The sequence below is a fragment of the Pieris brassicae genome, chromosome Z, assembly GCF_905147105.1.
Source record: "Pieris brassicae chromosome Z, ilPieBrab1.1, whole genome shotgun sequence".
Lineage (NCBI taxonomy): Eukaryota > Metazoa > Arthropoda > Insecta > Lepidoptera > Pieridae > Pieris > Pieris brassicae.
The window spans coordinates 4,210,682-4,225,728 of NC_059680.1; the positions used below are offsets into that span (position 1 = coordinate 4,210,682).

The following is a 15,047-nucleotide window of genomic DNA, read 5'->3' on the forward strand; positions in this document are numbered from 1 at the left end:
AGCCCTCAAAACGTCATAGAATAAAATATAAAATTATAATATGATGTGCTTTTGGACCGGAAATTGAATTCGATATACCAGGCGTAATGGGCCCTATAGGAAACGTCGTAGCCACGAGGCTCTCAAGCTAAGAATGATTAATGAAACTGAAGAAGAATATCACAGACAGGGACATACCTTGATTATAAACTAAAAATATCTTTGGGCCTATAGAATTGTGTTGCTATAGCGAAAATAAACAGTTTGACTTACAAATTCACAATCAATATATTTAAATTTAAATTTCGAACGAAGTTGTTTCGCGAAGGAAGTATAAAGCAGTACATTTTCTTTTCGATGGATACATATCTCGACGCGGTGCTCGAAAAGCTTGGCATACAGCCAGCTTTAGTTAAGGACAGCCTGCCAATCTTAGTATATTTTGATATATGTTAAATTTAACGACAAAAGTAACCGAATCGTAACATTGGTTTCTGACCATTTATGCATATTTGAGATTATCTGGGGAATAAGAATAACCCGCCGCAGGATATAAGGTTCATCTACATTATTTTAAATAGTATACGGATCGTTTATATAGTTAGTAACAAAGTCTCGTTGGATTATAATGTTAGATTATTCAAAAATATCGAGACAAAAAAATTAATCGGTAGCACTTAACATTAGGTAATCCTTGTACCCTTGTCTTCGCTCTTTATAACCATAAGACGGATTTTTATCGCCCCTGTTTATCTACAAAGATGCTACTTATTTTTTGATTCATGTTAATAACATTGCCGCGGTCAATTGAAATTTACATTTTTATTTACGATTACTATATCTCTTATTTTTATGGTCTATTGCCAAAGGCTCCTCAAACTAATTCCACAGTTTAGTAACTAAAGAGATCGTAGTTCAGTTATAGTGAATGCATGGCGACTGACTGACTGTGTGAATGCGTCTAAAGGCCTCCTCCATTAACCAGGCGAAAAATACCATTTATCTAACATATGCATGTTTTCTATTTTTACAACCCTGACAGCACATCTATCGGCTAATTATCATCTTTCAGTTCATCAGCACTCCAAATTTACGTTCAGTGTACACTGGATAAACTTCCTCTACAGGATACAGGCGAAGAATGATGATCTTTATAATACAGCCAATTGGATTGGAGAGACACCAGTCTTTAATTAATGCTGCCAAGAGTCAAGTTATTATCATCAGAAGCCCTTTCTTTATTTTATGGGTTATATGGGCTCAGCTCCCTGGCGTTTACCTCGACGGCGTACCCTTGACTCTCAATTAGACTGTTAAAAGTGTAAAAACCTTGGGGTCTTCTTCGACCAAACCTTATCCTGGGGTCATCACGTAAAGGAAATCAGCCGTAAACTTTAAGCTGCTTCTAATGCTCTGAGACGTCTTTCTAATTTCTTTCCTATCCACAAACTATGTAAGCCCAATCTCTTCTGCTACCTATTCTCGATTATGCAGATATGAATGAAGAGCTACACGATAAGATCGAACGCCTGCAGAATTTCTGCATACGTTTCATATTTAACCATCGGAAATATGACCATGAGTCTAACTTCCGCAGGTAGCTAGGGTGGCTACCTATTCAACTCAGACGTGACACTCATCTTCTTCAACTTCTATACTAAATTATTTTCAATCCCAAAACCCCTTCTTATCTCAAAAATCACTTCAAATTCTTAGGTCCTTCTAACTATATGTTACGTTTTCCATCGCACAGCTCCTCACAACTTGTAGAATAGACTGCCCGACTGCATACGACTGGCTACCTCTCTATCATCTTTTAAAACTCTTCTGTATCCTATCCTGATCGATCGTGATTTGCGTAATTCTTGTGTTTACCCTTCCTTTTTATCGCTATTCGCTATACATGAATCTGTAAGATTAGCCTTTTAGTTTTTAGTTTGTTATTGATACAAATATAATTTGTATTATTTAAGATTAAGGATTTAAGAAGATTTTACATAGTATTGTCGTTTGAGTTTATGTGTTCTTTGAGTCTGCTGGACATATTGCGTTTAGTTTGCCCTATGTAAGCGAGCCAAAAAAGTGTTTTCTTTCAAGACTTTACATAACATTTGGTTCTCCACTTCTTGCACTCATCATTTTTTTTTAGTTTTTCTCTTACTAGGGATGCCTGGAAGAGATCGCTTATTAGCGATAAGGCCGCCCGTTGCATCCCTTGTAATATATTAGTATTGTGCTATTTGTGTTTCTTTTTGTCTTATCTATTTTTATTGCAAGGAAGTATGATTAAATAAATAGTCAACATCATCATCTCGTTCAGTATTTGAATTTCATTAATTCTTCCATCCCGCTGCTTTCTCCATTTGGTGGAGGACGACCACTTACAGCGATCAATGTGAACCAACATTTTCTGATGTATATATTAATCTAAATACAATATACAATCCTTAAAAGCCTTAGTTACTCCTAGTAATGAGTGAAGTCAGTAACGTAATTATAATTGTGAGAATTCAATCTCTGAGTAATACTAGAATTTTTAGTTTTTAAAATCGTGATTGTAAACTGTGAAAAAAGCATTTCCAATATAGTGTTTCGATAAAATATCTTTTTGAATCGGTCAATCGTTACAGTATTCAACGGCAAATATCAAATATTTTTAAAATTTATGAATACGATTTATTTTTCATACGTTTTTGGTTTAACTAAAGTATTCATACGAGTGTATGTGAACTTTGTTGGTAGTAGTTTGCACGTATTAATTGAATTTTTAATCCATACGTTCAATGTAAAAATAAAGGTAAATTAATCTTTTTGTTTTATAATCGAAGCTTATTAGAAAATAAAGAAAGAATTATGCGCCCGTTTCAAGTCATTTAACAAAGAAAATTAAATTGAAGTTCTTTCTGAAGTCAAACGTTAAGGCATATTCCATTATTAGATTAAATTTTGTAGACTTAGGCATATTTTGAAAAAAAAAATTGATTTCTGTAAACTGAGGCGTGTTTTAAAAATAATCGAATTCTGTAAACTTAGACATATTTTAAATAAATAATTAAATTCTGTATTTTAATCAAGTATTTCAAACCATACAAACTTTCCAACGACTGTATGAAAATTTCAGCTAAAAGATGTAATTTTTTCAATTAATTGTAATGATAGATGGGTTGTGAATAAAAACAAGTATTTGGTTAATAGAAATTGTACCATATCTAAGAGGTATTTATGTGTGTATTAAAAACATTATAATTATTTAGCTTTTTAAGCCTAGATGGTACAGTTGCGGGTTTTTGATGAATGAGATATCATATTTTTAAGCATATTTATGTGATAAATATACGTCTGTCCTATACTTTAAAGCTAAAGAAATAAAATTTTAAGAGACGAAAGGGACGGAGCCTAGATTGTAGTATGTGCCAATGTAACAAATACACATAAACTGAACCAAATAAAAACAGCCTTAAATTTGCCTATTACAGTACTACCACAAAATTATTATTAGAATATATATATATTAAAAATATCTCTACTGTATCACATAAGACGCTCAAAGCGTGATGTTAAAGAACCTTTATAACCTTAGACCAAGTCAAGATTCAACCCAATACAAGATTAGCGCATACAACCAACTCTTTAGATTATATGTAAAATATAAATATGGAGCTAATATAATTATTATAGGAATAAAGTGGCCATTTAATTTAAATACGGCTGGTTCAATTAGCCATTGTAACCTCGGCACAATGTTAGTTGTACGATTAAAAGTTGCAGTCTAAACAATTAGATAACTTCATTTAGCATGTGAAGCCGTGAATTTAAACAAGATACCTGCACTTGTAACTCACTTATACTGCACGGCAACTTAGTATTTAGGATACGACTGGATATAATTAACTAATCCAGGTACCTTTAATAATTCAGAGGTTCTCTTGACTTCAAATTTCTCTATTCTCTTTATAGGCAAGGTTATTGACTTTCTACAGATATACATATAGCTTTTTTGGGCCTAACGTATGGATCAAGAGAATGAAATCCTTCAACGCGTACCGATCAATAGAGTATTGGGCACAAAGATAAAATGTGGAATTTCGAGTTAAGCACTAGACTGCACTGTACTGAAGTGATCACCTTTAGTGTGAAAAGTGCAGTGTTGTTCGAGTGAGTGCGGTGAGGGTATTTTCGATTCCCGCTGGGTACCAATAACTTTCATGTATATGTGTGAATTTTACACACACGGTCCTACGGTGAAAGAACATATCGTGAGGATACCGACGTACCTTACCCCCTAAAAAAGAATGGCGTGTTTAGGTACATAAGCATAATAACATACTTAAATAACCAAATTATCACGGCACAAATATAGAAGTCTGAAGTCAAGAGTAAAGGTCTTAGCGGCACTTACTGTATAGTGTGGAAAATACGTACAATCCATAACTTAATTGTGTATTATGCGTTATTCGTACACTTTGACTAATGATATACCTTTATTACCTTTATCTAACTAAAAAGCTACAATACTTATTTTTCATCACAGAGTAAAAACGATTTGACAGAAAGAGACGAAAGAGTACATTAGTTAAAAAGCGCAATTAGACTGATTGCGTTTTTTATGAATAACGGCGTAATTGAAAATACCAGTACGTATAAAGTATTATTTTACAGTAATGCATGTGTTTAAAAACATACAAACAAAATCAACATAAACAACACCTCACCCTTTGATAGGCAAAGATAGCTTGCAGTAAACTGCTGTTAAATGTGTTTAAAACTGTGATTACTATTGAATTAATAAGACAATTGTTATTACTGCCCATTAAAGCTATTGTAAAGTTTATTGTAAATTGTTGTGTAGCAGATATCGTGGTCTAATATCTGTTAATATAGTTTCGCCAATCATACCACAAAATACAAGAAAATCAATATCAATTTACTTGGAAATTTAAACGCGATCACGAGCAGCATACAATTAGAATATTAATATTTTAAGTTTATTAATATCTGGGAATATGTGCTGTTGTCCATTTCTTTCATCCTTTTTTTCGTGTAGTATCTGTACCGGTGATGAGTTTATTTTTTATGGACTCGACGTGAACTTATTTCCTCTGAAAAATCTGTTTGTATATGAACTATTACTGGTCTAAGACTAGGTTCCCTATCTCAATAATAAGTGGTACTTTTTAAGCTCAACTTTACCAGTGTCTTCCATTACAGATTACATTATTTCTTATAATAATTTTTTAATTTACTTATTTTATTACAAATGAAACTCTTTAAGAGTTCCGGATTATACTATAGAAATAACTCAATTTATGATAATTGATAAAAGATTCAATTACGAATTTATTGAATATCTAAAAATTTAATTGAAATATAATCTATAGAAGAGTAGTGTTGGCCTAGTGGCTACAGCGTGCGACTCTCATCCCTGAGGTCGTAGGTTCGTTCCCCTCCTGTGTACCAATGGATTTCCTTTCTATGTGCGCATTTTACATTCGCTCGGACGGTGACAGAAAACATCTTGAGGAAACCGCTTTGCCTTAGACCCAAACAGTCGACGGTTGGTCACAGAAGGCTGATCACCTACTTGCCTATTCGATTAAAAAATGATCATGAACAAATACAGAAATCTGAGGCCCACACCTAAAAAGTTTGCAGCGCCATTGATTTATTAATTAATAAAACAATTAACTAGGAAAGACGCAATTTTTATGGACGATGACTGACAAAAAAATAATATTTCAAAGGTCGCCGACGCGTTTACGTCTACCTCGCTCTGTCATTAGTAACTCGAGTCCAACTTCCACTAGCTGTAAGACTTAACCCTTTTTCTTGACCATAACTCGCGAAACAACTTATAACATTTCCTTTAATCAGAAGTGTAACATCTGTTGGTGAGAAATCTATACAAATATTTACAAATAAATTAAATTCCTTAGTACATATAAAATTAAATATATTTGTAACGAAACGGTTAAAGAAATCGGCTAATAATTTTCCCTCAGGGCATTAAAAGTTTAAGATCTCCGTGAACTTCACTGGATCGTACTAGCAATCAAAACTTTATCCTGAAACTAAAATATCCGTACATGTTAACTGCTCGGATTTTATTGGATTTTTAAGCTGGAACATAATGATCGAATTGAAGATGATTATTATTATTAAAAGGCCCACCAGGCAAACGGTACAGAGGCAGACATTACGCTCGATGGGATGATGACATCAAAAAAATCTCGGGTCCTGAATGGATGCAAATAGCTCGAGATAGAGAAAGATAGCAAGCCTTTACCGGAGAGGGAATAATTTAAGGCTTAAAATAAATAAATTATTATTAAAAATATATTTATTTATTTATTAACACTTTCTTACACATAATATAAAAAAGTGGACATAATTAAATTAAAAGGCATGGCACGCAAAATCACAGTCGTGAGAAGAGAAAAATTATATTAAATTAGATAAGGTAGGCAAGAAGTGCAAAAATACATATTACACGTAGTTTTTGAAACAACAAAGAAGCAGGAACAAAAAAATAAACAAACTTAAACTAAAACAAGATACATGAAAAACAAATGAGGAAAGTCGCTTTCTCCTAACCAAACTATTATGTTATACGTTTTACATAAAACATAGCATTAACAATCTCTTGGTATCTCTGTTTAGCGTCTTGTCAAAGTTTCAACAACTATCAAGTACGAGCAAAGTAATTTCTAGCATCAATTTCACGTCAAGTGACGAACAGTCGTTACTTGACTTGATTATATCGTAACAGAATATGCGGCAAGGACGTACGTGACAGATTATTTATGGTATATAGTTATTTTATATAAAAGTTTAACCGTCAGGGTGTATAAGTGGCCGATTCCTCACTTTATGGCTTTCCTAATAATGAATCAACATCGCAAAAATGTTTTAAGTAATTAATGGTTAACCGTGCGTGAACCTAAGGTATTGAGTTTAACCCGGATTTTCTATGACGCATTAATACTTGTACGTGAGGAATTTTATTATGTACGTAACAACCCATTACGGTTTTCACATAGTCATAATTCATGCAAAATCACAACAAAGATGAGACAGTTCTGAATATTACCGTAGGACCTCAAACTCGCCAAAGAACGCACAAATAGCATCTACGACGCATTTAAGAGATGCTACAAAAATATCCATTTTGTGTCATCTCTCTCTCTTTAATCGGCAGCTGATGTCTGAGCATCGTGGTCAGCAACGAAGCATATCTTGAGTGGACTATCTGCTTCCATCGGTTTCTGTCCAGCACCTCTCTTATGACAGTGTACAGTTTTAAGGACGATGAGTCTTTCGCTTGATCGGTATATCTGGTTGGTGAACCGCCACGTGATCTTTTGCCTTCTGTGTTACCAACCACGATCAGTTTCTCCAAATTTTCATCGCCTCTTCGTATTGTATGAAATCAGCAACGATTCGCTGTAGGCATATGGTAGACAGGCGAGTCCGTATGCGGAATAGGGTTAGGATCGATGTATTGGTATGCTTCGTAGTCCAAGGTATTCTGAAGTTTTCGTGTTATAAGACATTAATTATTTATTTATCAAAAACTAGCCGTGGGAATAAACGCAACATTTATTTTACGTTTGTTACTTTTATGAATAATAGTAAAAAAAATCGATAATACGAAATTATTCTACTATTTATGAGACATGGCTCGAAATCGCCTTAATCGAATATTCCAGTGAGGATAACCTAATGACGTTTCTATATTTAGTCTGTATCTATGGATTGATATTGATTATTTATTAATGCACCGTTAGCCGTCACCCCGAAGCAATGTTCTCTATGGACCTCGTTACTACTTTAAAAATTTAGGTGCACTTAAAAAGTTCTACATATCGAAAGAAATATATTAACATGGCTTAAAACATTTCTAAACGGTGGAATTAAAAATTAACATATAATTCGTATATATCAGATACAATTTTTCATCATTTTCACCATTGGTAATAATTTTATATAATATATTTAAGTCATTTCATGGCTGTCATCATATTTCATAATGTTAAGACAAAATACTCAAACACTCGGTGATTAATTATACAGAAACACATATAAATAATAATGCCTGGAAGAGATTGCTCGAAAGCGATAAGGCCGCCAGTTGCCCTCCTTTTGATTTAATTATGTTCAATTGTATGTATTGTAATGTAACGAAGTGTTAATAAATAAATAAATATATGCATTTTTCTAAACCGTAGTTCATATGTTACACAAAAATTTGTTCTATTACGCATACAAATCATATGTTATTAAAGAATTATGTCTTAAACACAGTGTTATCTAATTTAAATAAAGTATAAAATGTCTTGAGAAAGCTACACTCCGCTTTATTCACGTTTATAACCAGAAACTGAAATTGCTCTCTAAATTATGTAAAATATACGTTCCATCGTATGAATATTCGAAAAAATAAGTGGATAAACGTACTCGTATATCGCTTGAAATTGACTATCACTCCCATTTCCTGGCTCTGGCAAATATCGAGGTTCAAACGATTTCATTTATGATCAGACTGTTAGTTTCCTACAACTTTGAGCATTATTAATACGCCCACAGCCTTCTGTACGTGCTTGTTTTAAGTTTAATTTTCAGCTTTCATTCCCATTTGTTAAAGGCTATTAATACTTTAACATATATATATATATTTGTTTAAATATATTTTACTTTATAATTCTTAATTATTACTTTAAATTCTGTCTTTTTATGCAAAGGTTTAAATATATAGTGTTATGGACTGATACACTTATTCACTATATGTAGGTGTCGATTTTGTAGAAAAAAATGGTTGACACTTTCGTGTATATAAGTGTCATTATCACTTCGCTTCTATCACTTACGAATCTTTGAAGCATTTTTAAGTAAACCAAAATGAACTACATCTTCATGAGAAGAAGATTCACAATCGCTTGTTGGAAACTAATTAACTCAAAGATGATAATTACAGCGACTTAACACAACAAGCAACAAGTATCAAAAGAATTAGGTTAATATTCTTCACATCACTCACGAATACTATGTTAAGAGATCTATTAATGTTTATGCGTATGCTTTTAATAACATCAGGAGAAATCTAACCTATTTAATGACTGAATAATCAATGAAATAAATATAATATAAATAACTGTAATAAATAAAACAATACAAGTATTAACAAATAAATAAAGCAGAGACTTGCCTGTCCTCGTCCATACTCCATTCGTGTTTTTTAACCTGTACCTTTTAGATTTAAATTGAGATTTTAGGTGTAGTTAATGTTTTCTATTTTTTTCCAAAGGCCACAAAACAAGAAACTATAAACATATATAAACATGCCAAATGTTTTAAATATAAAAATTATTATTCGCATTTCCTCTGTATATACTACGCTGGCATTTGTAGATGCCGTAGATGCAGTATCTATGTAAGGTAATTTTTGCAAAGTTAAGAAGTTAAAGATAATCATTTCAAATATCCTAAATGCAAATTTCCTTGTGCGCCTTTTCATGTCCAATAATATGGGTCATTTTAAACAATAATAGGATCATGCGGCAATTTAGCATTAGAATTGGATTATCACCTCCAAGAAGCCTTTGCATTGCCAATTTGACTAGATATTTTAAAAACTATATTGTTGTGTAAGCAATGAAGTCGAATAAAATACTGTGATTCACATAAATAAAGTTATTTTGACTTTGACCGTCTAAGATCGAGAGCGATGTATATATGTTATTCTTACCAAATTATTATCACCAATATGTACCATTAACTTTATCTTAAATTAATTAAATAAGTTGTTTACTCGCTACATTAATTACATTTCATCTTAAATCAAATAGTATGTTTTATAAACATACCAAAAAAATATTTATAAAATATTATAATAAATTAGCTGGCCTCGTGAACTTCGTTTCTTCGTAATGTGTGTTTTACTTAGCCTACCTTTTTAGTACATACCATACATTTTGCTATGATACCCCAGAGACTTTTTCGGTATGAAAACTTTTTAGGGTTTCCTATAATTTTTTCTCTATATAAACCTCAGAGTTTAAGTTATAGGTTTTTAAATTACAAATAAAAATAGGGGTTGCTCGTAGCGGGGTGAAAATTATATGCAATGTAGTTTTGTATGCTGTATCATATAAATAAAATTTACTAACACCAGGGACTACCCTTTACATTTAGACATAGATGTTGTCCGATTCTCAGACCTAACCAATACGCACACAAAGTTACAAGAAAATCGGGTGAGCGGTTTCGGAGAAAATTCATTACAGACACCGTGACACGACAACTTTATATATTAGATATACATTATCTTAAGATCTTCTATTAAAAAGGTATAATAATTAACAGTTTACGATTTAAGATAATTATAACTCATTAAGATCATAACAACATTCACTTACATGAGAAAATATGTTAAGACAATTATACATTGTATACATACCTTATAAATTAATTGTGTATTACTTAAGTAAAAAAGTACAACGTTACAGAGACTATTGCTAATAAAAACTAGATACGAATAATCCTTGACTTGACTTATTGCCCTATACAGGGCAGAGTGCGTCCACAGTGAATCTCCATCGCGGTCTTGAGTCTCGTATTTCACCTCGCTCCAAGTTTTTCCGGCTCTCTTCACCTGTTAAGTATGAACAGGCTTAAAATCTGAACAGCCATGAAAGTCTGTAGAAAGCATGCATAATATTTGATCCTTTAGCGTAGCGTTAATTGCATTGTAAAATTGTGGAGGGTCGTGATTCAAACGCTCAAAAATGTTGATAATCACAAGCTAAAATCACTATTCATAACATTATGATGCTCATTAATAATTAAGTATTTTATTATCAGACTTGGACTTAGCCGAGGTTGCCTCTTACGTTGGAAACGAGGTCGAATATTTACGCTAATTAGTGAATACTCAACTCATTTTGGTCTAGTGAGCGAGTATCCAATTATCAAGCACTTTCTGACAAATTATTTTACAAATGCTATTCGTCAATATTTTGAAAACAATTGCAGATTATTTATTAGTGACTATAGAACCTATATAATTCAATTTTTCAAGTAACATACAATTAAATACACATAATTATTAAAGATTTATATATTTACTTACAAGATTCTACCGCGATTTTTAAATTATATTATAATTCTTGATTTACACAAATATTTAATTATACGTTGGTTAAATAGTCTTCGAAATTAAACTCCAAGATAGTATTAGGATTAAAAAGGCGAAGACATTATTTAAAGGCATGCTACATTGTCGTCGATTGTGTTGTGGTGTTGTTTTTTTGCGATACTTAATTACGAAGCAATAAATCCTTACACGATGCGTCAATATAATTCTTTTTTGTTTGTTTTGGTCCAAGAGAATGTTGACATACTTTAAATGGTATTTTTTACAATCGTCTGTGAAACTCCAAATCTGTAACAATAGCCGATATTTCTATACTTTGATAATGTATTGAGTAGTTTAACAAAATATTATTTTCAGTTAGCAAATTCCAAATATACATTTGATTTATTATTTATAAACGATCTACATTAATAGCACTACTCTGTTTTACATTTATTATTTTATACATTACTCAAGGCATCCACAGAACAATGTGATCACGAATACAACGTTACTTATGACAATATACAATAATATAATTGTGATGAACAAATGCAGGCGTCCAAGATTTTCGAATTAGATAAAAATTAATGTAGATTAGGATGCGGGACGCTTAGTTTAAGATGTTATGGACTAAGACTATGGTGTAAGCAGAATGGCAGCGGTAGCCGGGCTTTATGGCCTTGGCGACGAACAGAGGGGCAGGCATCGACGGGGACAAATCAATGCCGAGCGATCAGAATCCCGGGATGACAATACAGAAGCGTGAGTGCTTTTGGATTTATATTTAGTGTTTTCAACTATTTTATAGTATAGCTCATAAGCTACATTTTTGTGGTTGTCGTCATTTTATAATAATATTCATTTACATTGATAAGACTACTACTATTTTGATACCTGAAAAATGAATATAGAAACATTTTTACACATGTCGGGGTTAGTCGTTTAAAAAGTTTAAAATTAATGTATAGAGGGGCTTGCAATTTGTAACCAATCAGCTAATGATAAGAAATTACAACCACTTCATCCCTTTTATTGTGCTGATACGAATTAGTATTATATATTTAAATATAATATTCATTCTCTAAGTCAGTTTAATTAAAAATTATAGAAATCATTATCATTTTTTAATTAAGTTTTTAACGTCGAGCAAAACAAATGTAATGACGTTTGTGACTTTCGCACTGCATATTCATTCAATGTATTGTCCGCCAGTTATTTTAATTAAGAGCCTTGTATAAACTTGTCAAGATGGTATTCAATCTCATAATAAGGGATTATTATTCTTATTTATGTTAAACAAGGGTTAAGAGTAATTATATATACTTAATATGTTCATGATTCGTTGGAAATGACCTCACCCCTTTGTTCCTGGCCTTAAAATTGCAGTGGTTGTTGCACCAACAATTACAAAACCATGGTTACATTTTTTATAAAAAGACTCATCCGATTCTGATTAACAAGCTTTTATATACCGGAATTTACAAAAATACTTAAAACAAATATATTTTATAAATTACTAGAACAATGTGAAAGTGAGGGACAATCTCAATCAAAAAGCCCGTGTTAATTACTATAATTTGAATTACTTATGGAACTATCTACGGTGTTTTTAGTTACGCGTTGATTATTTTTTTTACAAAGCTTGGTTTGACCTGATTCACATTTTGTGTAAAGCGCCACCTTTGGTGAAATTACGGTACTGGTTTGAAATGATAAAATAATTGTGAGGTTGAAGACTGAGTCGCAAAACTTCAATGCTTGAGTTAAACCACATGCCTTGGCGTTTAGAATAAATAGACCAAACGTACTTTAAACTATTGCTAACGTGGCGTTTTACATTTATAACGATTCGGCGATTTTATTATAACTTCACTCATAATCCAGCTACTTTTATAAAGTGATTTAAGTAGTTTAGTAAAGAGCAACTAGGTGGCGGTATAATAAAAGCGAGACGATGCTATAGACCACGCTAATAATAATACGCACTGTATTCCTATAAATATTTCTAATTCTACATTTGGTTAAATTTGGATTTTTATATATAAGAAAAAAAGTGGTAAGGCGTTAATAGCAGAAATTCATTCCTACCGCTAGATGGCGTAGTTGAGATTCAACCGTATACGTTTAGGGACTTTGAACGCTTTCACAATTTTAACTCTACATAGCATTCAAAACACTGATGTTCTTTTCGGAATTACACTTAACATATATATGTCGTGGTTATCTGAGTTATATATAGAGATTGTTGTCATTCTTATACTAAAATTGACGTGGTATCACGAAAACAATACGTGAACCATGAACGTATTACATATATATAAATTCAATCTTGAACTATATTTCCTTACGACATTTCTTATATTCTTGAACCAGTCAAACAGTTTTCACACCTCGAAAATCGATCTTATTTTGAACTTCTGAAATCTCTGAACTCAGCGACAAAGCAATCACTGTATATTGTTGAAAGATTTGTTGTGTAAACATCTTTGAGATAGAAGTGTAAAATAATATATACATTCATTGGCAAAAGTGATACAGTGGACAATCGTAATAGCAAATTTGCATTTATACTACATTTTCAGTATTTAGTTTTAACTATTTTTATCGTAATGTATCAAATATAAAATACCTTTAAAATAATACACGTATTGTAACAAAGCTTACGTTATCCTGACTCTATCAAGTGTAACAAAAATCGAGTACTACCTCCATCTTTCAACATTCTATGTTAAAGAAAATATATTGAAACACTGAATGATAAAGCAAAAACATGTCTAGCGTAGCAACACAAGTTTTCTTAAGACTTGAAGACTATTTTTACCGTGTCTTAGTCGGTCAACCAAAGCTTAACGCAAAAGGCCGCATAGTAATGCACCCCACATATGTAATATAAGCTTTCTTCATTAAGTTTGTTTAAGTATTTAAAATCGGTTTTTGTTTACTTTTTTTGTAATAGTAATTATTTTGTTTAATAATCGTTTGTTTAATATTTGTATGTTCTCTACGTGTATGTCACGTTGGCAAGCTTTTATCAATAAAAAAATTAAAAAGTACAATACACGACGCTTAAGATGCGTTTAATTGACTATAGCATAAAAGCTAAAACTATTATTTTCATGAAATGGTTGCCTCATCACAGGGGATGATATATCACGGTAGGGCACTTAAAAAATGAATGTAGCCACGATTTAAAACAAAATTTCACCCGCATCTAGCAAAGGTCGACATAAATTAAAGCTGTCTTTTAGAACGTCCAGTCTAAATTAACCACTGTACTTTATTTGAACTTCAGCGTAACATTCAGGACAAAAAACTAAGTAGAAAATGTTGAAGTAACTATGCATGGTTTTGTGATTCAACATATGATATGAATATAATAATTTTAGCTAATATTACAGATAATTTATTATTTTGGAAAGAATCAAGGTAAATTAACAATGTAAGGTAATCGGTCCTAATGAGGCAGACACAATTCTTAATCTGCTCAATATGATTACGATCTCTGACGCTCCATTTTTCCAATTACGACAATAATTAACGTTTTAAAGCAACGTGTCGAATTGACACCTTCAGTATTTGGTGTCGGAATTTTAAAGCTTGAAGCTCGTACTCATAGATATGTATGTTTTAAAATATAAGCAGGAATACCATGTGTCCAAAACAGCCTAGGAGACTAAGCACCTAAACAAAAAGATTAATCAAACACGCAGAAATCTTTTTATTACAGGACAAGGTTTTAAGTGTTTGGTAAAGGTTTAAAAATAAAAACAGTTAACTAGGCTGATAAACTTTTTAAGTGATCATAATATGACAAAAAATGTTTGCGAGATTTGCACGTGTACTTAAATTGAATATAAATAATTCTATATCTCATTGATATTTTGTACTAAAACATTGTGAAGGTGTATTTCATAGGTTACTCATATATTCTGTTTGA

At 31.9% G+C, this 15,047-nt stretch overlaps 1 protein-coding gene across 6 annotated transcripts in view; it reads left to right on the plus strand.

Annotated features, from left to right (window-relative positions):
- The window catches only part of LOC123718479 (potassium voltage-gated channel protein Shaker), a 183,417-nt gene that overhangs the window by 114,567 nt on the left and 53,803 nt on the right, over positions 1-15,047 (plus strand). For 4 of the 6 annotated variants that reach the window (XR_006755029.1, XM_045675016.1, XM_045675018.1 and 1 more), the window contains exon 2: positions 11,595-11,872. The exons of 1 other annotated variant lie outside the window; for it this stretch is intronic. Coding sequence is in view for 4 of the 5 variants with exons in the window: in XM_045675016.1 (XP_045530972.1) it covers positions 11,763-11,872 (110 nt within the window). In the remaining variant the exon portion in view is untranslated. The remainder of the gene's footprint in view (positions 1-11,594; positions 11,873-15,047) is intronic. One more of the 6 variants, XM_045675017.1, reaches the window with a different exon arrangement.